The sequence below is a fragment of the Orcinus orca genome, chromosome 2 (genome assembly GCF_937001465.1).
Source record: "Orcinus orca chromosome 2, mOrcOrc1.1, whole genome shotgun sequence".
NCBI lineage: Eukaryota > Metazoa > Chordata > Mammalia > Artiodactyla > Delphinidae > Orcinus > Orcinus orca.
Genome location: NC_064560.1, coordinates 116,499,296 through 116,521,508, shown reverse-complemented (window position 1 = coordinate 116,521,508; position 22,213 = coordinate 116,499,296). Strand labels below are relative to the sequence as shown.

Genomic DNA, 22,213 nt, shown 5'->3' with positions numbered 1-22,213 from the left:
GGGTTTGAAAAGATGCTGGAGTCCTTAGGGAAAGGAGGGGCGCGGCTGGGGTGCCCGTGTAGGGGACCGAGCCAGATCCGTGGATCCGGCCTTGGGGCAGCTGGGGCAGGGGGTGCCGGCCGGGGCTGCGGAGGTCTGCGGGGGGAGGTCGGCCGGAGGCCGGGCAGTCAGCGGCCGGGTTGGAGCTCGGAGCGAGCCGCCCGGGGTTCCGCGGGGGGGCGGTACGAGCTCCGGCTGCCGGCGGGCGGGCCGGCCGGGGAGGAGGCGGCGGCTCCGAGAAGAACATGAATCAGCGGCGGCGGCGACGGCGGCGACGGCTGTGGAAGGAGCGCGGTGGCCCAAAAGCGGCCTTGGGACCCCGCGCGGCTGACGGCCGCCGCGGCGACTCGCAGCGGGTGCGGGTCTCGGAGTGCGGGCCGCAGCGCCGCCCCTCGGGCCGGCCCCCGCCCCTCCCTCGGCCCTCCTCCCTCCTCCTCCTCCTCCTTCTTCTCCCTCCTCCTCCACTCCTTCCTCCTCCACTCCCTCCTCCTCCTCCAGTCCCTCCTCCCTGGTCGCTCGCGGGCCGGGCCCGGCATGGTGCGGGGTCGCCGCCGATGGCGCTGAGGCGGAGCATGGGGCGGTCGGGGCTCCCGCCGCTGCCGCCGCCGCCGCCGCCGTCGCCGTCGCCGCTGCTGCTGCTGCTGGCGGGTCTAACCGCTCTGCTGCTCCCCGAGCCCGCGGCCGCAGGTAGGGGCTGGCCCGGGGGGCGGCGGAAAGCGGGGGGCTGCGGAAGGGCGCGGTCGGTGTCGGAGCCCGGGGACGGCAGCCGAGCGAGCCCCGGGCCTGGGCGGGCCGGAGAATTGGGCGGGGGGCTCCAAGCTGGAAGGCCGAGGCTCGGGAGGGGGGAGGGGGCTCAGCGGTGCGTTCGCCGCGGGATCTCGGGTCGCGGCCCCCACCCCCCAACTTTCTCGCGTCCGGGCTCATCTGGCGGGGTTGTAAGGAAAGGAGCGGGGCTGCGGGCCGAGTGGTCAGCGGGGGGTGTTTGGGATTGGCGTTTCCCGCCTCGACGCTCCTAGCTGTTTGCTCTCCCCTCCCAGTCCTGGGGACCACATCTACCCGCCCCACACAAACGAAGGTCCCACTCTGAAGCCACAGGGGCTGGGACTGAGCACCCACCGGCACCCCTACATCATGTAGGTACAGGGGCTTCGAGAGCGCCCAGTCACAGAAAACACCTGGGCGTACTCTAGTCGCGGTGCCTTTTCCGAGCTTCCTGAAACTGGGCGTGTTGGAGAGGATGGTCTGGGGCAGGGTTGCTGATCTTTGCTCAGCCTTGTGTTCCCACATAGCCATGAGGCATTTGCCAATGGCAGGAGTGCTTCTTGCAGCACCGGGATCCCCAAGTTCACACTGCACACCCCTGGGACTGCTGGGCATGTATGGGGTGTAAGGCTACACCTCCTTGCGCTGTGGCTGGTCCTGAGAGGGTGAAGGGAGTAGGAAGAGACACAGGGCAGAGCAGCAGCCACCCAGCAGGCACCTTCTTTTCAGACAGCACTCCCTGCCTTATCAGCATCTCAGGGAAGGGAAGGGAAAGAGTGACAAGTATTTACAAGCGGAAGGGTGTATGTATCTTAGGATCAGAGCGCTCAGGATTTGCCTTGCATCACACAGCAAAGGGCAGGAAGAAGCAGAACTGGATTTCAGCTATGTTGATAGTTCACCTGCCGCTCTCTGAGGGTGTGTGTGTGTGTGTGTGTGTGTGTGTGTGTGTGTGTGTGTGTGTATGTGTGTATGTGTTCAGAGGGTAGTGCCCCTGTTGGTGTGAGAGTAGCTCAGGGGTTTCGGGCTCCCTGTTCAGGGCCCCTCCCCTCCCTTCTACCTCCTACCTTCCCAGCGCCTACCCCTGCACCCATTCAGGTATTAATAGAGCGGCTGGCTGCCAGGAAGGCTGCCATGTGTTTTCTGACGTGGTTTTGCAGCCATATGTTCTCCACTTCAGGGGAGCACCCCCTCCTTCCCTTCTTCAGCCTCCTTACATTTGCTAGGGTAGGGTGCAGGGGGATGCCAGCAGCAGTGCAGGGCCTAGGCTGACACCTTGGGTGGAGAGCTGGCTGCCTGTTGCACTGACTGGGTGCAGCAGTGATTCCCAGGGCAGTACCTACCCCAGGTGTATGAAAGCGCCCCACTGTTGTAGCCTGGCTTGCTTTCCTTTTGGTGGTTGGGCCTGACTTAACATTGCCCAGCAGGGAGGTACGGGGAAGAAGTCACTTCCTTACAGCTGGGAGGAACTTGGCAGTGGCAGAAATGGTGCCTGGAGAGCTTGTCATGCTCCTTCCCCCAGCCCGGGTCCAGGCTACCTTCCCTCCCACACTGTCCTGCCTCTGCTTACTTGGCCATTGGCTGATAATGAGCCCCCTGACACAGAACCTAGGTTTTGGAGTAGGATGGGGGATATTTCTCGAGACAGGATCCCTCTCAAGCAGAATGACACATTCTCCTTCCCACCTCTCAGGCCTGAAGCTCATGGGAGCCCCAGTGAAGCTGACAGTGTCTCAGGGGCAGCCGGTGAAGCTCAACTGCAGCGTGGAGGGGATGGAGGAGCCTGAGATACAGTGGGTGAAGGACGGGGCTGTGGTCCAGAGCGTGGATCAGGTGTACATCCCAGTCAGTGAGCAGCACTGGATTGGCTTCCTCAGGTGCAGGACCGTGGGGGAAGGTGTGGGATGCCAGCCTGGGGACACGTTGTGCTCTTTCCATGGGGTTTGGGAGCTGGGGGCAATGCTGATGCCCAGAGGTCTGTGGTTTTTTTATTCGGCAACCTGCGGAGACTTCTAGAAGTGGGGGCAGGCTGAACCCATTGAATCTGCCCAGCAGAGCTGCCCTCCTTGACCCTGGGAGACCTGGTGTCCTGTTTCCACAGCCTGAAGTCAGTGGAGCGCTCTGATGCGGGCCGGTACTGGTGCCAGGTGGAGGATGGGGGCGAAACCGAGACCTCCCAGCCAGTGTGGCTCACGGTAGAAGGTGAGGAGGCAGAGCCACTTGGGCGTGTTGGCCTGGAGCAGATGCTGTCTGCTAGTGACCACCCTATGCCCAAGAAATCTGAGTGGAAGCTGGGCTGCCCCACTGCCCTCTGGGACCTGATTGCGCCAGACTCCAGGCCTGGAGCAGCCATGGAAGACCATACCCACTGGAGTCTGGGTATTTGAGAGCCAGAGGGGCAACTAAGACCCATCATCTATGGGGTGCAGTCAAGTTTCAGTTGTCTGACAAACAAGCCTCAAGCACCCATCTGGGGCTGGACCCTGTTCTGCCAAGTGGCCAGGCCAGGAGGGGGAGGGATGGGGGAGGGGAGGAAGGATCCGCAGCTGCAGGAGCTCAAAGCTGTGCAACCCCGGAAAACAAAGTGACTAAGAAAGTAACAAAGGGCTCTGAACGGGATCTGGGGCCTGCCAGCAGAACTCTGCTAAAGCTCCCGCCCCCTCCCCCTCCCTTACTGCCCCTCCCCCAACTCCCCACCCTCTGCCTCTTCCCTTGCTTTGAGAAGGGCTGTTAGAGCAGGTCTGAAAAGGGAGAATCTGTCAGGCCCAAGGGTACAGCATAAAGAATATCCCTGATGGGGCCAAAGAAGAGAAGCTTCCCCCCTCAAGCCAGATGCCTGTTCTGCAGTTGACCCAATCATAAGGGCCCGTGGGACCTTCCGCATAGAGGGCTTCAGATGGTAGCAGACTTGTGGCTTGGGCAGTCGGAAGCTGAGAGGTGGCAAGGCTCACTCCCCACCCGCCTTTTTCCCCCTAGGTGTGCCATTTTTCACTGTGGAGCCAAAAGATCTGGCAGTGCCACCCAATGCCCCTTTCCAACTGTTTTGTGAGGCCGTGGGTCCCCCAGAACCTGTTACCATTGTCTGGTGGAGAGGAGGCACGAAGGTTGGGGGACCTGCTCCCTCTCCTTCCGTTTTAAATGTAACAGGTGAGCAGCCTCAGGAGGGGCTTTGAGCAGGGGTGGTGAGGCTGGCAGAGTTCAAATCTGCTTAAATCACTGAGCCTGCGGTCGTGAGTGTCCAGAGTGCCTGGGTTCGTGAGCTGCACCCACCATTACTAAGCTCATTAGTCAGGTGTGCTAGGCTGGCCTGGTGGGCTGATTAGTGGTGATCCTGCTGCGTGTGCCTAAGGAGATGCTGGAGCCTCTTTCCTTCGTTCACAGCAGTCTAGGCCGTGCACAGCTGGCCCTGGAAGATTAATGTGTGGGACCAGGGGCACCCATCCCCCCCCCACCCCTCCCAAGGGAAGAAGCCAGGAACCAGCCCATGCAGAGCTAAGAGGAGTGTCTGGCAGACTTGCCTAGAAGTAAAGAGTCTCAGGCTGCAGAGTGGGGAATGGCAGGGGGAAGGAAAAGGGGGAGGGGGAAACCAGCACAAAGATACAGGGGCCTCCTCTTCTAATGGCCTTTTCCAGAAATCTCCAAACCTTTCCCAAACAATTGTATCTGTCCACACCTCCACAGAGTTAGACCAGAAGCAGCCACGCCTGCCCACCCACCTGGACCCCAGGATCCTCAGGCACATACCTTACACACTTGTGAGACTTGCTAACCTGTGAAACAAAGTTAATGTTTCTGGTCAAGGCTTGAACTGGCCGAAAAAGATGGGAGTCTGAGCTTAGTCTCATGTACTGTAAGGTGGGAGGGACGGACTCTGATCTGCCAAGTCCCTTAGGAATACGCATCTTCAAAGGAGGTGGACTGCAGGATCTGATCCTGTTCAGGAGGCGCTGGGTTGGAGCAGATGAGAAGGGAGGTTGGATTCAGTTCTCTCCAGATGTGCGTGGTTGGGACCGTCAGGTAGCCAGCTTGAGAATAAGCACTCACTGAACTCCCACTCCACACAGCACACTGTGCTAGGCACCATGGGAGATCAAGGGAGTACAAAGGAAATAGAAGCCATCGGTCCAGCCCCCCAGGAATTAGTATAACTGGGGAGATAAGACACATGCATAAGGAGCAGAGAACTATTGAAAGGCAGTGACTCTGCAAATAGAACAATGATATGGCACAGAGCAAATAGAGAAGGGCCCTGGAATGTGCAATAAAGTAGTGACCAGAAAAGGGAGGCAGCTTTGTACTGTCCGCGGGAGATGGGATTGTGGTGGGAGGGGCAGTATAACATTTCTCAAGTGCTTTACTGTGTGCCGTGCACTTTACATATGTTGCATCAGTTGGTTCTCACAATTCTCCCATTTGGGAGATGAGAAAACAGAGCCCCAGCCCTGGGATTTATATCCGGGCCCACACTGTGGAACCTTTCCTTTGGCTGGATATTGTAGGATATTCAGACCCAGAGCCTGACTATCCCCAATCCCAGACTGAGTGGGACTTGATGCTGGGGGGCGGTGCTGACTGAGGTTTTCTGACCCCAGGGGTGACCCAGAGCACTGTGTTCTCCTGTGAAGCTCACAACGTAAAAGGCCTGGCCTCTTCTCGCCCAGCCACTGTTCGTCTTCAAGGTAGGAGGACCCTGGGAGGTGAGGGGCGGTAAGGCAGGGGCGTTCTCAGCAGGCTGTGGGTGAAGTTAGAATTGTTTGCTGTTCCAGCTCGCCTGGGTCCTGCTGGGATCTGACGGATGAGGGGTTAATTGGCATGGCCCCATTCCTAGTGGGAGCACCTGAGACCCTGCCATGGCTGAGATGAGAATAGAAACCTGACGTCACAGTAGATTTCCCATCACGAAGCAGAGTCCTTGGGAGGGAAGGAGGGAGGGAACCAGCAGGAGATGGTCAAGGCTCAGGCCCAATCTTGCTTCTGCCAGCCCCTGTCGAGGGAATGGGGGTGGGGATAACAGCCTAGCAGGATGATAGAGGAGACCCAAAGGGCTGCTGTGCACAGCGGGCAGGGTGGAAAGGGGAAGAGAGCCGGTGTGTGCAGGAATGGGCTGTGGCCGCAGGGTCAGCTGCCTCTCACTGGTATCTCCCAAGGCCGAGGTGCCATGCTCCCCCCCCGCCCCCCGCCGCCAGACACACATTATCTTACCCTATTTCTTGGTCAGACAGGGCCCCCGATTCAGGGAGCAGTAACCTCTCTCCACAGCCTAGGCGCTCTCTCGGGTTATAAGCAGCTGTTCGCTGCCAGTGGCTTGACTTGTGTATTACTGTGGTCCTGGGCGTGCTGAGTAGCCATCTTAAGTTTTTTTGGGGGGGAACCCTAGGGAGGAACTCAAGGCTCGACTCCCATGCTTTCTCCCTCTTTTTCTATCCTCCCTGGGCACTGACTCTAAGTCCCCATCCACAGCACTGCCTGCAGCCCCCTTCAACATCACAGTGACGAAGCTCTCCAGCAGCAATGCTAGTGTGGCCTGGACGCCAGGTGCTGATGGCCAAGCCCTGCTCCAATCCTGTACGGTCCAGGTAGGCTGAGAGGGCGGACAGGCTCTCCTGGCTGTGCCCCTTCTGGCTGCCTCGGTGGCACTTTGTTGACAGTGGTATCACGTTTACCTAGTCTTGCCCATGGGGCTTGGTCTCCAGCTCTATTCAGGTGACATTCCCTTACCAGGAAGAGCCCTGGCCACTGCCCCTTATCATAGGGTGCTCTAGCAATCAAGTGACGGCAGATCGGCTCAACCTGTGCATTCTTCAGGCTGGAAAACAGATGACTAGAGCAGATTGGGGATACCTGGAAGAGTTTTTCTTATGTGGGTGAAAACCCAAACCTTTAACTTATCTGATACCTGCATTCTTGTGCCCCAACCTCTGACCCATGCCAAAGAGAACGGGGGGACCAGAAGAGGTCCTAGGCCCCAGACAGTGGGAAAGCTGGGTAAGATGATACTAAAAATGAGGCAATTCAGGCTTGTTCATTTTTGTCTGTTCACTCAAAAGGTATTTAATGAGCACCTTTGACATGGTTCTAGGCAGTTCTCTTGGGCAACAAAGGCCCCTGCTCTCGGCTCCACCCTTTCGAGTATCCCACTCTGGCCCTCCTTTGGTTGCACCCCTTGCCCCTGGGCAGGGAATCCGTAGGGCCAAGGGAACACTCCCATCCAGCTCACCAGGACACACCCCTCTCCCCTTAATTTGAGTCTGCTTCTGGGGCCTATATGGGCCTCTCCCTGGTCCATCCTCCCAAGGATGGATCATGCTAAGGTATGTGCACCTCTAAGCTCAAAGGGCAGCCATTTGAGGGGGAGTAGGTATGCAGGCAGCACTGTCCACAGCCATGCACGTGATGTCCCTCATGTTGCAGACCTTTGGCTGGAGCCTGGCTCTTCTTGTGCCACCACATTCTGGCTTGGGACTCCCAAGGATTTGGAGAATTATAAATGTAAACCCGATCTTCCAGGTTGTTTTGTAGCTTTGTTTGTCAATACATTAAGATAGAAAATATTTTACTTAATAGTCTTTTCGCTGATTTTTAACGTTTAAATATTTAGTCATATGGTACACTGGATCTCCATTTGTACTCTTGCCCTGGGTCCCCAAAATGTAAGGAGCAGGCCTGTTTCATGGTGCCCATAGGCTCCCAGTTACTTTGCTCTGAGAGTTTGCATTGGCATGTAAACAGTTACAAAGAGTGGTATCCACTCTAACATAATTATGCATCAAACAGAAAGGGGCATGGATTTTCTCGAGTATTTGAGAAAGACTTTCACAGAGAGAGTGGTATTTGCATTGAATCTTAAAGGATGAGTTGGACTTTGCTAGGAAGGTTATTCTCAGCAAAGGGAACAGCGTTTGCAAAGACATGGAGGCATGGAACCTGGTGTGCTGGCGGGTGGGAAGGGGTGGGTTGCAAGTGTCTGCTGATAGACTTTTTTAATTGAAGTATAGTTGATTTACAATGTTGTGTTAATTTCTGCTGTATAGCAAAGTGACTCAGTTATATATATATTTTCGTATTCCATTATGATTTATCACAGGATGCTGAATATAGTTCTCTGTGCTATACAGTAGGATTTTGTTGTTTATCCATCCTATATAATACAAGTTTGCATCTGCTAATCCCAAACTCCCAATCGTTCCCTCCTCCTCCGCTCTCCCCCTTGGCAACCACAAGTCTGTTCTCTGTCTGTGAATCTGTTTCTGTTTCGTAGGTACGTTCATTTATGTCGTATTTTAGATTCCATATATAAATGATATCATATGGTATTTGTCTTTCTCTTCCTGACTTACTTCGTTTAGTATGATAATCTCTAGGTCCATCCATGTTGCTGCAAATGGCATTATCTCATTCTTTTTTATGGCTGAGTAATACTCCATTGTGTATATATGTACCACATCTTTTTTATCCATTCATCTGTTAGTGGACATTTAGGTTGTTTCCAAGTCTTGGCTATTCTGCTGATAGACTTGAAGAGGCATTAACTCAAGTCCCCCAACCATCCCCCTACCTGTCCCATCTTCCATCTCATCTCACATGCCTAAGAAACCTCCCTGCCTTACATCATTAATTTCCTTTATTTTTTAAAAAAATTATTTATTTATTTTTGGCTGCATTGGGTCTTCTTTGCTGCACGGGGGTTTTCTCTAGTTGTGGCGAGCGGGGGCTACTCTTTGTTGTGGTGCGCGGGCTTCTCATTGCGGTGGCTTGTCTTGTTGCGGAGCACGGGCTCTAGGTGCGTGAGCTTCAGTAGTTGTGGCACGCGGGCTCAGTAGTGTGGCACGCGGGCCCTAGAGCACAGGCTCAGTAGTTGTGGCTCATGGGCTTAGCTGCTCCGTGGCGCGTGGGATCTTCCCGGAGCAGGGCTTGAACCCATGTCCCCTGCATTGGCAGGCGGATTCTTAACCACTGTGCCACCAGGGAAGCCCTAATTTTCTTTTTTTAAAATAAATTTTATTTATTTATTTTTGGCGGCATTGGGTCTTCGTTGCTGCACGTGGGCTTTCTCCAGTTGTGGTGAGCGGGGGCTACTGTTCGTTGCGGTGCGCAGGCTTCTTATTGTGGTGGCTTCTCTTGTGGAGCATGGGCTCTAGGGCATGTGGGCTCAGTAGTTGTGGCACATGGGCTTAGTAGTTGTGGCTCACGGGCTTAGTTGCTCTGCGGCATGTGAGATCTTCCGGGACCAGGGATTGAACCCACGTCCCCTGCATTGGCAGGCAGATTCTTAACCACTGTGCCACCAGAGAAGTCCCACATAATTAATTTTCTGTTTTTCTGTAGGTGACTCAGGCCCCAGGAGGCTGGGAGGTCCTGGCTGTTGTGGTCCCTGTGCCACCTTTTACCTGTCTGCTCCGGGACCTGGCACCTGCCACCAACTATAGCCTCAGGGTTCGCTGTGCCAATGCCTTGGGGCCTTCTCCATATGCTGACTGGGTGCCCTTTCGGACAAAGGGTCTAGGTAAGGGACTTGCAGAGCAGAGTACCTGGGCATGGATGAATGGGGCCGGGGGCTGGGGTAGTAGGGGTAGTGTTGGCTCCAGTTCTGAATGGCGTTGATTGAGAGAGGGCTACCTGAGAGGGAGGATCATGCATCAGTCAGCAAACACTTTACTGAGGGCCTGTTGCTACCTGGAGATAAATCCAGTCCCCCTCCCATTCAGCTCTAGTTCTAGTGGGTGGGGCAGACAAGCAAAGTGGGAAAGATCAGGTAATATGGTGGTGAAGAGTGCCCCAGGGTGCTCCAGGAGTACCCCCATACACAGATCTGAGGTCTGAATGATAAGGAAAGAGCCATATTTGGGGGAAATCACTGCAGGAAGAGGGCACAAAGTACAATGACCCTATGGCACAAACTTGCTTGGAGTTCCTAGCAATTGCAAGGAGGCTGGCAGGGTTGTGAGAGGAGAGTGAAGGATGTTGCTGAGGCAGTAACCAAGGTGATGAAGAGCAATACCCTGCCTAACTGGGATGGTACGGGTCCTGCCATTACCCACCCGTACTCCCCAGAGCGATGGGTGAGAGCAGTCAGACCTGGGAAGCAGACTTTTCCCCCATGTGTCGTTCTCTGAGCTATTTGGTTCTTTGGAGTTGGTTCCAAAGACCTGCATGGGATAGCGGTGGTGGGTAGGGCAGGGCTCTTAGCAACCTTCTTTTTTTGGGAACAGCCCCAGCCACTGCTCCCCAGAACCTCCATGCCATCCACACAGACTCAGGCCTCATCCTGGAGTGGGAAGAAGTGATCCCTGAAGGTCCTTTAGAAGGCCCTCTGGGACCCTATAAACTGTCCTGGGTTCAAGACAACGGAACCCAGGTAAGGAAAACTTCTGCTGACTACTAGAGTCGGCCCTCAGGGCTCTGAGGCCTTCTGAGCTTCAGAAGGGCTGTCCTTGGTGAGCCTGGGGGCCTTGGTGGGCCTGTTACCATCCCGGGGAGTCTACCCCTTCCGCCCTCCCCTGCAAGCTGCACTCTTCATTGGATTATGTCTCCTGTTAAGATTGCCTCCAGTGTCCACTTTGAAAAGAAAGCAGGAAGCGCATTCCTGCACAAACTGGGGAAGGACACAGATAAAGCCTTCTTATCCTCCCCCACCCCCCAGTTCCCGCCCATCCCCCACGTCTGCATTCTCGGACTGAGCCTTGTTTGTGTTCAGGAGAGGCCTCTGCAGCCTGCGGCAGGAATGTGATGACTCCCAGCAGGTTGTGTTCCTGCAGCCCCTGAACCCACAGTGTCCCTAACCTCCCACGTTCCTAGCGAGACCTTTTTCTGACTTCAGGCCCCAGCTGGAGGCCTTTTACTCAGGCTCGGTGTGCGATGGGGGTTTTTCCTGGCTGCAGGGTGAGCTGACAGTGGAGGGGACCAGGGCCAACCTGACGGGCTGGGATCCCCAGAAGGACCTGATTGTGCGTGTGTGTGTCTCCAGTGCAGTTGGCTGTGGGCCCTGGAGTCAGCCGCTGGTGGTCTCTTCTCATGCCCATGCAGGTAAGACCTGCAAGACCTGTAAGGGGAAGGGGGCAGGGGATGGAGGCTTTCAAGGGCAACCTACACTGATGGGAGGAGGCTGGCAGTGCCTCCCCTCTGAAGAGGCCCAAAGACTCAGAGTCAAGCACTTGAGGCCAGGGTTGTATCTCCTTCTCCTCCCCCTGCCCTCCAGCTAGCATAGAAATCCCTGGTCGTGCTGTAGGTCCCAACAGTCAGCGCCTGTCACTGACAGAGTAGGAACCCTTGGCTCTTCCTTTGGAACCTCTTTCCACTCTGGACCCTTACTGAGTGAGAGGAGCCTCTTGACCAGGCCAGATGGCCATCACTGGAAAATTCTAAAGGACCTCCTTGGAATCAGGCTAGCTCGTGCTGCTTCCTGCCCCTGTCTCCCACAGGCCGGCGGGGTGCTCCCCACAGCCGCACATCCTGGGTGCCTGTGGTCCTGGGTGTGCTGACAGCCCTGGTGACGGCTGCTGCCCTGGCCCTCATCCTGCTTCGAAAGACACGGAAGGAGACACGGTTTGGGTAAGGCGGGGGCACAGAGGGAGAGGCAGGTGGTAACTGAAGACCTTGGAGCTGACTCCAAGTCCTGGGTTTCCCTTTAGGCAAGCCTTTGACAGTGTCATGGCCCGGGGGGAGCCGGCAGTTCATTTCCGGGCAGCACGATCCTTCAATCGGGAAAGGCCCGAGCGCATCGAGGCCACACGTGAGTGAGTGGTGGGGAGCCATAGGAGGAAAAAGTGGGTTATCTTGGACCCCTATCTGCATTCCTCTTATTAATTTGACCAATAGGTCTGAACCTTGATGAGTCCTAAGCACACCGTGGAAAAGACACAGACCCATCCTCATGGAAATCGCCGGCCCAGCTGTGGGAGAGCTCACCTAAGCTCATCTCTGCTTTGAGGGTGGAGTCTGGGGTGCAGGAGGCAGGCTGGGTTTTGGATCTGGAACCAAAGAGGTCCCTCCCCTTTCTCACCACCCACCTCCCCACAGTGGACAGCTTGGGCATCAGTGATGAGCTGAAGGACAAACTGGAGGATGTACTCATCCCAGAGCAGCAGTTCACCCTGGGCCGGATGTTGGGCAAAGGTGTGTGAGGCTGTGCAGGGATTGGCATGAGTTGCCATGTCCCGGTGTGTTTGGTTGCTTCCGTCACTCTGAGTGTGTGGATTTAGGTCAGCTCCTATGAACGGCATATGCTTGTAGACTCCTGGGTTTGGGATGTTTGGGGGAATGGAGGCTGTGAACGAGGAGGGATGAGGTGTCATCACACCCAGCCCAGCATACTTTGCTTTGCTATGAAGGAGGGAGCCTCTTTCAGTGGCCCCAGAGTCTAATGATTTTGTGTCCCTATGAGGGGTCCCCTGGGAGGGCTCTGGGTTGGGGACAGGAGGCCAAGGGGACTTACCATCATTTGGATCGGTTCCTAGGAGAGTTTGGTTCAGTGAGGGAGGCCCAGTTGAAGCAGGAGGATGGCTCCTTTGTGAAAGTGGCTGTAAAGATGCTGAAAGGTGAGTGGAGAATAGTACTGGAGTGGAGTGAGGACGTCACTTGGGAGGGTGAAAGGGGTGGCTGATCCTGAAGCAGGCTCTGTTAGGCCCCTAGACTTTGCAAGACGAGTTAGCACTAAGTGGGATGCTGTCTGTACCATGTCAATAATTCACAGGCATAAACCCACACTCATTGGTGCCCCAGCCTTTGTCCCCTGCTGTCCGCAGTGACTGTCCTCTGGTTTCACTCGGGGTGATTAAAGCTGTGGTTGGTTGAGCCGTTTGACTCTCCAAACCAAAGGGAAGGCATGAGCGAGTGGAGAAATTGTTGGATAGCACCAGCCCGTGGGAGTTTCTCCTGCTCATGGGCGGACTGTTTCCTGGGCCCACTGGGGGCACATTTCCCTCACTCCCTCCCTCCTTTCCTCCCAGCTGACATAATTGCCTCAAGCGACATTGAAGAGTTCCTCAGGGAAGCGGCTTGCATGAAGGAGTTTGACCACCCACACGTGGCCAAGCTTGTTGGTGAGCCCCTTCTTGGGGGAGGTAAATGTAAAATAGGGCTAAAACTACGCTCCCCCAACTGCGAGGGCAGTTCTGTGGGAGAGAAGTTCGGACTTCGCCTGGTGAGTAAGCAGACACCAAAAGAGCAAGGAGCGGCCTGGCTGAAATCTGATCAGGCTCTAGGTAAGGAGTTCAGTTTGCAGACCCTGTTCCATGAAGGCTGCTCATATAAACAGAGGAAGAGGGGACAGAGAAGATGCTCCAGAGACTGGGGGGGCAGCCAGAGTCCCTCCTGGGTAGTCACCAGGCCAGTGTGGAACTTAATGAGGAAAGAGGTAGCAGAACCAGGGCTAGAGGTAGAACCCAGCAGGTAGGGTCTCATACAGATGCCTGAACCTTGACCTTGACCTTGAACCTGACCTTGAACCTGAACCTTGCCTTGACCTTTATGTGCCCCACTGACTCTCCCTTGTCCCCAGGGGTGAGCCTCCGGAGCAGGGCCAAAGGCCGTCTCCCCACCCCCATGGTCATCCTGCCTTTCATGAAGCACGGGGACCTGCACGCCTTCCTGCTCGCCTCCCGGATTGGGGAGAACCCCTTTGTGAGTGCCTGGGGTGGGAGCAGCCAGGAGTTGGAAAGGGACAAAGACCCTGGGAGAGAGGTTGGCTTGGTGGATAGGGCCAACTGAGTTGGTTGGGAGAAGGTGGGCTCCAAGTTTGACTTTTTTTGCTAACAGGCTTCCTTCTCCTTCACAAATCCCTGCTGGGAATTTAGGCTGGGCAAGGCCCCTTCCTGAGAGAAGAGTCCCGTGGAGCCCCAGACTGGGGGAGTCTTGACTTTTGGGTGCTCTCCCTCAGATTTGCCAAGGCTTCCTTGCACTGGGAAGCCCCTTCATCCCCTTCCTTTCAGTGAATCTGAGGACAGTCTTTAGGCTTTCTGGCCAGGGAATCCCATTCATCCTGCCCTGACTGGGTCTAGCCTGAGCTCGCCCTGTCTGCCCACCAGAACCTGCCCCTGCAGACCCTGGTTCGGTTCATGGTGGACATTGCCTGTGGCATGGAGTACCTGAGCTCCCGGAACTTTATCCACCGAGACCTGGCTGCTCGGAACTGCATGTATGTGAATTCTGGAGGGCTCGGGGTTGGGAGGCAGGAAGCAGTGCCAGGAAGAGCTAGCTAATGGTCAGCTCCCACCTGGGACAGTATCTGCTACGTGAGGGGACGGCTTGAGAACAAAGATGCTCTGGATTTAGGCTGCCAGCCTGGCAGAAGGCTGACCCCATCCTCCGACACTCCTCACAGGCTGGCGGAAGACATGACGGTGTGCGTGGCCGACTTTGGACTCTCCCGGAAGATCTATAGTGGGGACTACTATCGTCAGGGCTGTGCCTCCAAACTGCCCGTCAAGTGGCTGGCCCTGGAGAGCCTGGCTGACAACTTGTATACTGTGCACAGTGACGTGGTGAGCAGGGCGGCAGAGTGAGACTTGACGGTAACACAGTAGTGCGGACTAGTGCGTGGGTGGACCTTTAGCACTGCTCTCTGGGCTTTGGCTGCCCCATTATGAGGCCCCGGAGCCCCAAGATATGCTTGCCCCGGGACTCTGCCTGGCTCAGGAAACCTAGTGACATCTCCCCTCCAACCTCGATTCTGTCCCAGTGGGCCTTCGGGGTGACCATGTGGGAGATCATGACTCGTGGGCAGACGCCGTATGCTGGCATTGAGAACGCTGAGATTTACAACTACCTCATCGGCGGGAACCGCCTGAAACAGCCTCCGGAGTGTATGGAGGACGTGTGAGTGCCCCAGGAAGGGGATTCTGGGAGGAAACAGGTATTTGGGGTTTCAGCTCATGGCCGCCGCAACAGCTGCTGGCCCACTGGGAGCTCCGATCCACAACTAAACTTTAATTTTTTTTCTTTTTTTTTTGTGGACATGTCCTCATCATTAGAGGGAAGTCTGACCTCTACCCCAAACTCCCTCTTCATCTACTGCTCCTGTTTTCTTTCTCTCCCCCTTTACCATCCCATGTTTCTTGCTCCAGCCTTTTCCTATCACTCTGTTTTCTCCAGTTTCCAGGGAGAACCAGGAATCCCACCTAAGGGCAGAAGGTGCAGGGTTGAGCAACAGTGCAGGTTTCCCTGTCACCTCTTCCCCACCCCCACTCCTTCCCTAAGGCTGAGCTCTCCCTCCCCCTCAGGGAGTGCTGCACAGGGGCAGGAAAAAAACTGCTGCTCCCTCACATTCCTTGCTTGACAGGGAGGGGGCGCTGGGGGCGGGAGGTTGGGTTCCTTTCTTGTCTTGGCCTCCTCTCTGAGGGAGTGGAGAGACCTAAGATAACAAACTGAGATCCTGGGAGAAGGGTACTGCCTCCTCTCCTTTCTGGAAGCCCGGAGCCCTTGGGAGTGGGGCAGGGTGGTGATACACTCACTGCACGGGGGAGAGTCATGAGCCCCTTGTGACTAGAAGACAGTATCACTAACATTAGCTGGGTTCTTTACAGGCATTCTTTCAGGTAATCCTCCTCTAACCCTATGAGGAAAAGACTATTATTATTCCCATTTTGTAGATGAGGAACTAGGATTAAAGAGGGTAAGTAACATGACCCAGGTCACACAGCGATTAAGTGAATGAGTTGGGACTTGAATCTAGATCTGTGTGATTTTAGAATGTGCCTATTAACCATGAACCCAACTATGATTTGTCTATTCTAGTATTATTCTACCACCCCACCCCATGCAAGCCAGAGTTTCCCTGGGCCTCCGGGGGACCTTTTCACTAGTACAAGTCCTAGTGAGGGAAGGAGTCCACAAACCTATTTCCTGCTCTGGGGTTGGACCTCAAGAGGTCCAAGAATGGAGACAGGCAGAGGAAGGCTCAGCCTGAATGGTAGGGTCCTCTTTCTCTAGGACAGTGGGTTTGAAGTGCCCTGAGGTTGGACTGTGGGAGAGAGGGCAATTTGAGTACATGAACCAGGCCCTACGTCTCAGCAGAGCTCAGGCATGTCAGGGGCAGAAAGGTCAGGTCTCCCGGTGGCTGTAGCCTGCCTGGGCCTCTGGAGCCACAGAGGTTCTGCTGGGCAGTGGGAACCAGGCCCTGGCTTAGTGTCATCTGGGGCTGGAGTTAGTGTTGTCAATAGAGGGTGGGCAGGCGCTGGCCTCCCACCAGGCAGCCTGGTGGACAGGCGCCAGTTGGCTCCTGGCATGGCCTTGACAGTGTATTCCAGCCTGGCCACATACCCATGGCCTGGACCATTCCCACGACCTATTCAGTGTCTGGCATGATTCCCCCCATCGTTGGAGGCCCCTGTTAGGAGGGCTGGAGTCGGAGGAGTGTTTGGGGCTTTTATCGTGGGCACAGGCAAGAAAGTCAGGCATTTGCTATGACTAGATCTGGTCTCAATCCTTTCCTGTTATTTATTTACTTACTTATTTTTTCTCAGCATGAGGCATTCCCTGGGAACAGGGATAAGACCTCAGGGAATCTGCAAAGCTCCTGAAATTGTAAAAAGTGTCCCTGCCAGGGGAAAAGGGCTGGAAGCTTTTCTCAGATTCTCGAAGGTGAGAATCCTCATGAACAATGAGGATTTAAGACCCCCTGAACAGGTGAGGATTTAGGACAAAGGGTAGATTCCCAAATCACCCCCGTAAAATAACCCTGACTCCAGGCTGTGTTCCACAAGACAAAAACACTCCTACTACCCCTTCCCAAAATAGTGTAAGAGGGACTCTGGACCCGACCCACCTAGCTTCATCACTTTCTACCTGTGTGACCTTAGTCAAGGTTCTTAACCTCTCTGTGCCTCAGTTTGAACGTTGGTAAAATAGGGATCACTTATTTCACAGTATTGGGAGAATTAATAATAAATGTAAAATGCTTAGAAGAGTGCCAGATACATAGTAAGCCCTATACATTAGAGTGTTCAATTACATCTTATTTTCTTTTTCTTTCTTTTTAAATTTTTTAAAAATTTTTGGCTGCACTGCTCGGATTGTGGGATCTCAATTCCCTGACCAGGGGTTGAACCGGGGCCACAGCAGTGAAAGCCCAGAATCTTAACCACTAGGCCACCAGAGAACTCCCTCAATCACATTTTTCTAAATCCTGGCTTCATATGATTAAAGGGCCTCTGCTTTTGAGAGAAGGACCCTCCTTCTCCTTTCTCTGGCTCCTCACTACGTCCCCTCACCCTTCTCTCTGCCCCAGGTATGAGCTCATGTACCAGTGCTGGAGCGCCGACCCCAAGCAGCGCCCGAGCTTCACATGTCTGCGAATGGAGCTGGAGAATGTCCTGGGCCGCCTGTCTGTGCTATCCGCCAGCCAGGACCCCTTGTATATCAACCTTGAGGGAGCCCAGGAGTCTGCCGAGGGAGGCAACCTGGAGCTGCCTGGCGGAGACCCGGCCAGCAGCGGGACTGGGGATGGCAGTGGCCTGGGGGCCGTGGGGGGCACCCCCAGTGACTGTCGGTACATCCTCAGCCCCGGGGGGCTGGCTGAGCGGCCTGGGCAGGAGGAGCAGCAGCCAGACAGCCCCGTCAATGAGTCCCAGAGGCTGCTGCTGCTGCAGCAAGGGCTACTACCCCACAGTAGCTGTTAGCCCACAGGCAGAGGGCATCTGGGGCCATGCGGCTGGCTCTGCTGGCCACTGTGCTGGCTGACTAAGCCCTGCCTGACCCCAGCCCAGGCAGCAAGGTGTGGAGGCTCCTGTGGTAGTCCTCCCAAGCTGTGCTGGAAGGCTGGACTGACCAAATCACCCAATCCCAGTGCTTCCTGCAACCACTCTGTGGCTGGCCTGGCATCAGTTCAGGCCTTGGCTGGGTGGAGGTGGGCCAGGCCTGGTTGTCTAAACCCAGGCAGCTGGCAGAGGGGGTGGTTATGTTTCCATGGTTACCATGGGTGCGGAGAGGAGTTGGGCGAGGGTAGATCCAACCTTGTGGGCCCCTAGCCTCCTAGCTGAGCTGCCCCTGCTGCTTTAGTGCATGCATTGAGGCGTCTCTGGCCTGGGGGCCCATCTGTGCCTGTGCTTGGGGTTTAAATGCCCAGGTTTGCCCCTCCTCCCAAAGAGATACCCTTGTATTATTCCCCTCTAGGTGAGAATTGGTAAGGGATTGGTACAGTCAGGTCCCAAACCCTGTAGCGGGAGGCAGTGGGACCCTCAGGGCTGAATCTTCGTCACCTTCCTGGTTACCCACCCTGTCTAGGCCAGGAGTAAAGTGCAGCTGACCAGGTCACAGCAAGGCATGCTGAATTACACAGGCTACCATTTGCCCAGCTTCTAAAGGCAATGCACTGAGCCCGGCAAGAGCAAGGGCTGCTGTACGGCTTGCCCAGGAATGAGTGAGGCCAGAGAGGAGCCCAGGAGCCCCTCTTTGAGCCCTCCCGCAGCCTGTCTGAGCATGCTACCAAATCCCCAAATATCCTAAGACTAACCAAGGCAGCTGTGTCTGAGCCCAATCCTTCCACGCAGTGTCCTTTAGTGCCATCTTTCCCTCTAACTGGAGACCCTCTTCTGTCCCAAGTCTCCAGAGATGGAGAGAAAGTAGGCTTGATGGCTGGTGTGGCTGAGGGGGAGTTACTGGAGCCTGGACCCCAGCCCTGGTTGGGGGAGCCTCTGGGAGTGCATGGGGCAGGCCCTTGCTGTTAGGGACTTTTCCAAGCCATTAGATGCTGTTTAAAAACAGAAATAAATTGAAGACTAAAGACCCAAGACTTGTCTCTTAAATGTTTACTTTTTTCCCAGATCACAAAAATGAAGCATCTCTGCATAGAGAAAAGTTTGGAAAGACATATGCCAGAATGTTCACAGCTGTTTTTTGTTTGTTTGTTTGTTTTTGTTTTTTTTGCCTTACGCGGGCCTCTCACTGCTGTGGCCTCTCCCGTCGTGGAACACAGGCTCCAGACGCGCAGGCTCAGTGGCCATGGCCCACGGGCCCAGCCGCTCTGTGGCATGCGGGATCCTCCCGGACCGGGGCACGAACCTTCGTCCCCTGCATCGGCAGGCCGACTCTCAACCACTGCGCCACCAGGGAAGCCCCACAGCTGTTATCTTTACCTGATGTGATTAAGGGAACTTTTTTTCCTTTGTGTTTTCTAAGTTTTCTTCATTGAGCACAAAGTGCTCTTGTAATTACACAAGGTCCCAAAGAATCTTATAGTAAAAATAATACATAGTCATAGATGATTAGGAAAATGCAGAAAGTCATTTTAAAAATGCCAAATACCTGTAATCCTACCACCACTGACCTTTTGAAAATGCACGTGTTTTGAAAAAGTTCTTTATCTTGGAACAAAGACAAAGAGACTACTTTGGCTGCCTCCTAACCCTCTATCAGACTGTCTGTTGGGTGTGGAGACAGCTCTCACCTTCACAATGTTACCTGGAGCCAGGAAACTGGGAATAAGTGGGCAAGGAGAATGTTGAGCCTCTTGAGGATTTGAAATAAGATCATGAAGTTTGCTTTCAAGTATTTCCATTTGAAAACTTTAGAAGCTTTTAGAGCAAGCTTATGGGAACAAGACGCAGGAGGCATGAGAAACAGCCACTCTCTGTGTCGAGGAGTATGGGAAGACTGTGAGGGACACAGGTATTGCCCTGCTGGCTGAGGGCAGTGGAATGGGGCGGGTTCTTCTGAAAGCAAATATCCTGAGAAACCTGTTGCTGGCATTCCAGATTCTTGTTCCCATGTGGATCATGAGACCTGAAGTAACTTCCAGGGAAGTGGCTTTCAGAATCTTTCCTTCCTGTGATTAGCTTTAACTGCAGGTAATCATTATCTGTGAGGTAATGTTTGGGAATTATTGACTTGGAAGTCCTGTACTCTTAAATAATTGTCTGCTATTTTTTTCTTTTTTAAAATATTTATTTATTTATTTGGCTGCACCGGGTCTTGGTTGTGGCATGCGGGATCTTCGTTGCCACTTGCGGGATCTGCAGGATCTTCAGGATCTTTGTTGAGGCATGTGGGATCTTTTAGTCGCAGCATGTGGGATCTAGTCCCCTGACCAGGGATTGAACCCATGCCCCCTGCTTTGGGAACGCAGAGTCTTAACCAGTGGACCACCAGGGAAGTCCCTAATTGTCTGCTCTTAATGGGCTCCTGCTATTATGTGCCAGGCACAGTGCCTAGTGCTTCAAGTATGTTATCTCATTTAATACAGGGAATATTCCTATAAAGTGGGAATATAATTATCCTCCAAAAGGACAGAAATGCAGAGTAAGTAACTTGTCTAAGGTTATGTAACTAATGATTTGTTGATCCAGGCTTGAAACCCACTAAGTAAGAGAGCAGAGCCTGTGCAACTCTCCTACCACTCCAGAGAGCACCCTGAAGTTTCATTGCGAACATGTCATCTTTTGGGTGAATGCTTGTTGATAGTAGGCACCTTTAAAAATGCACAGGAGTTCCAATAAGTGTGTGTGTGTGTGTGTGACAAAGTAATCTATTTAAATCGGAGATACCTATCAGTAATTAAATCGGTTTAAGTAATTTTGCAGCTCAGTCTCTTTTCCCCAAGCACATTGGACTTTGGCACCTCCAACAGTCAAGGGGCTTGAGGTAGGTGATAATAGTGGAATTTTTAAAAACTTTCTTATGGAAGTATAAAACACATACAAAAAAGTATACCCATCAGAAGTGTACAGTTCTTAAGAATTTTCACAAACAGATCCAAATAACCAGTAACCAGGTCAAGAAACAGAATATTACCAGCACTCCAGAAGCAAGTCTTGGGCCCTGCCCCATGTCTGCCCCCTCTCTCCTCTCCAGAGGTAACCTCTATCCTGACTTCAAACACCATGGATTGGTGTAGTTTGTTTTGAAGTTCATATAAATGGAATCATGTAGGTTGGATTATTTTGTGTTTGCCTTCTTTCACTCAGCAGTGTTTTCCAGAATCATCAAGCTGTTGTCGGACCCAAGTTCATGTGCCTGATGCACAGTGAGGCCAAGCAAACCAAAATGGTGAAGTTCGGAGCAGAGAAAGGTTTACTGCAAGGACCCACCAAGGAGAACAGGCAGCTCTTGCCCAAAAAGGCCGAACTCCCCAATAGTTTTGGGGGAAGAATTTTGTTTGTTTGTTTCTGTTTGTTTGGCTGTGCCCGCAAGGCTTGTGGGATCTTAGTTCCCCAACCAGGGATCAAACCCGTGCCCCCTGCAGTGGAAGCATGGAGTCCTAACCACTGGATTGCCAGGGAATTCCCAAGGGAAGAGTTTTTATAGACAGAATTTGTGGGGGAGGGCTGCAGGGTGTGTGACCTTCCTTTGGTTGGTGGTGAGGTAACAGGGTGGTGTTCTGATTCTAACCAGTCTGGGTCCACGTGCTCTGCCTGAAGTTACCGTCCTCCACATGGGTGGAGGCCTTAGTTCCTGTAGAAGGGCTTGGAGATTTTTATCAGTTATGTATATCCCTTGAGAAGGAACCAGGTACCTGCCCCATTGTTTCTTGACTGCCTTTCTTTGTTTCTGCATTCCCTCATTTCCCTAATTAGTAACTGCTTGAATCTGCCCTTTGGAGTTCAGGGAAGGCCTAGGAAGCTGAAGCCTTTTTCCTGCAAACCAGAAATGGGGGGACACAAAAAGGCTTTTGTACACAGGAGTGCCCCCACAGGGTCCTGCTCGGTTTCAGAGCCACAACAATTTGGAGAGGTGGGGGTCAAAGAGAAGAGATGAGTAGAACAGTGTTTTTGTTTTGTTTTGTATATCTTTGTTTTTTATTATGTCCTCTGGCTCAGTGCTCCTCGTTCCTCAAACAAGATGCCACAGTCAAATTACCTGAGAATCTTGTTGAAAATAAAGATTCTGATTCGGTAGGTGTGGGGTGGGACCTGAGATTCTGCATTTCTAACAAATTCCAAGGTGATGCTGATGCTGCTGGCCTGAGGACCACACTTTGAGGTGCAAGCACTACACTGCATCAATAATTTGAAAGCGTGCAGCAGTGCTTGAAAAATCATTCAATGACTGCAATATATAATTTCAGCATAATAACATTAATGGAAAAGATTGGAACATAATTTGTCTTATAAAATTTGATTTCTTTTTCTTTATGTGTTTCTGATTGATACTTTTCTACTTTAAAAAATTTAATTTATCTTTTCAAATAGATATCAAATATACATGGTTAAAAAATTTAACAGGTATACAAAGGTAGACAGTGAAAATAAGTTGCCTTGCTGCTGGCCCCTCAGTTCCTCTCTCCAGAGGTAACCAGAGTTACTGATTAATTGTGAAATTTTCAAGGGATATTTTCCCAAATACTTACTTTTCTTTTACACAAATAGTAGGTAACTGTACATGCCATTATGCCTCTTGTTCTTTTTATTAACAGTATGTGTGTAAGTAAACAGCTAATGGTATATATTCTGGATATTTTTCTAAGTTCTTTTGGTATTTTAAT

The 22,213-nt window shown here is 53.3% G+C and overlaps 1 protein-coding gene across 4 annotated transcripts; it reads left to right on the top strand.

Moving 5' to 3' along the window:
* Positions 1–317: 317 nt before the first annotated feature.
* TYRO3 (TYRO3 protein tyrosine kinase) lies at positions 318–21,863 on the top strand. Of its 4 annotated transcripts, none has more exons than XM_049706668.1 (20): positions 318–726; positions 2,495–2,678; positions 2,903–3,003; positions 3,778–3,948; positions 5,394–5,480; positions 6,262–6,377; positions 9,127–9,304; positions 10,011–10,156; positions 10,680–10,824; positions 11,220–11,349; positions 11,430–11,530; positions 11,818–11,913; positions 12,255–12,335; positions 12,747–12,839; positions 13,298–13,419; positions 13,824–13,933; positions 14,120–14,279; positions 14,477–14,613; positions 16,260–16,377; positions 17,024–17,160. In XM_049706668.1, the coding sequence occupies exons 1-20, from the start codon at positions 594–596 to the stop codon at positions 17,027–17,029; spliced, it is 2,415 nt and encodes an 804-aa protein (XP_049562625.1). In that variant the 5' UTR covers positions 318–593; the 3' UTR covers positions 17,030–17,160. The 4 variants fall into 4 exon arrangements, with proteins under 4 accessions (XP_049562625.1, XP_049562624.1, XP_049562623.1 ...); XM_049706667.1 differs by having other exon boundaries at positions 16,260–16,422; XM_033435751.2 differs by lacking the exon at positions 16,260–16,377 and having other exon boundaries at positions 321–726; positions 17,024–21,863.
* Positions 21,864–22,213: the final 350 nt, after the last annotated feature.

What these genes read in the sequence shown, in the direction of transcription:
- TYRO3 (XM_033435751.2), top strand. Translation starts at nt 594, where the DNA reads ATGGCGCTGAGGCGGAGCATGGGGCGGTCGGGGCTCCCGCCGCTGCCG. An exon ending in CTTTCGGACAAAGGGTCTAG is followed by an intron (nt 9,305 to 10,010) that starts GTAAGGGACTTG and finishes TTTTGGGAACAG; the next exon opens with CCCCAGCCACTGCTCCCCAG. An exon ending in CGAGCGCATCGAGGCCACAC is followed by an intron (nt 11,531 to 11,817) that starts GTGAGTGAGTGG and finishes ACCTCCCCACAG; the next exon opens with TGGACAGCTTGGGCATCAGT.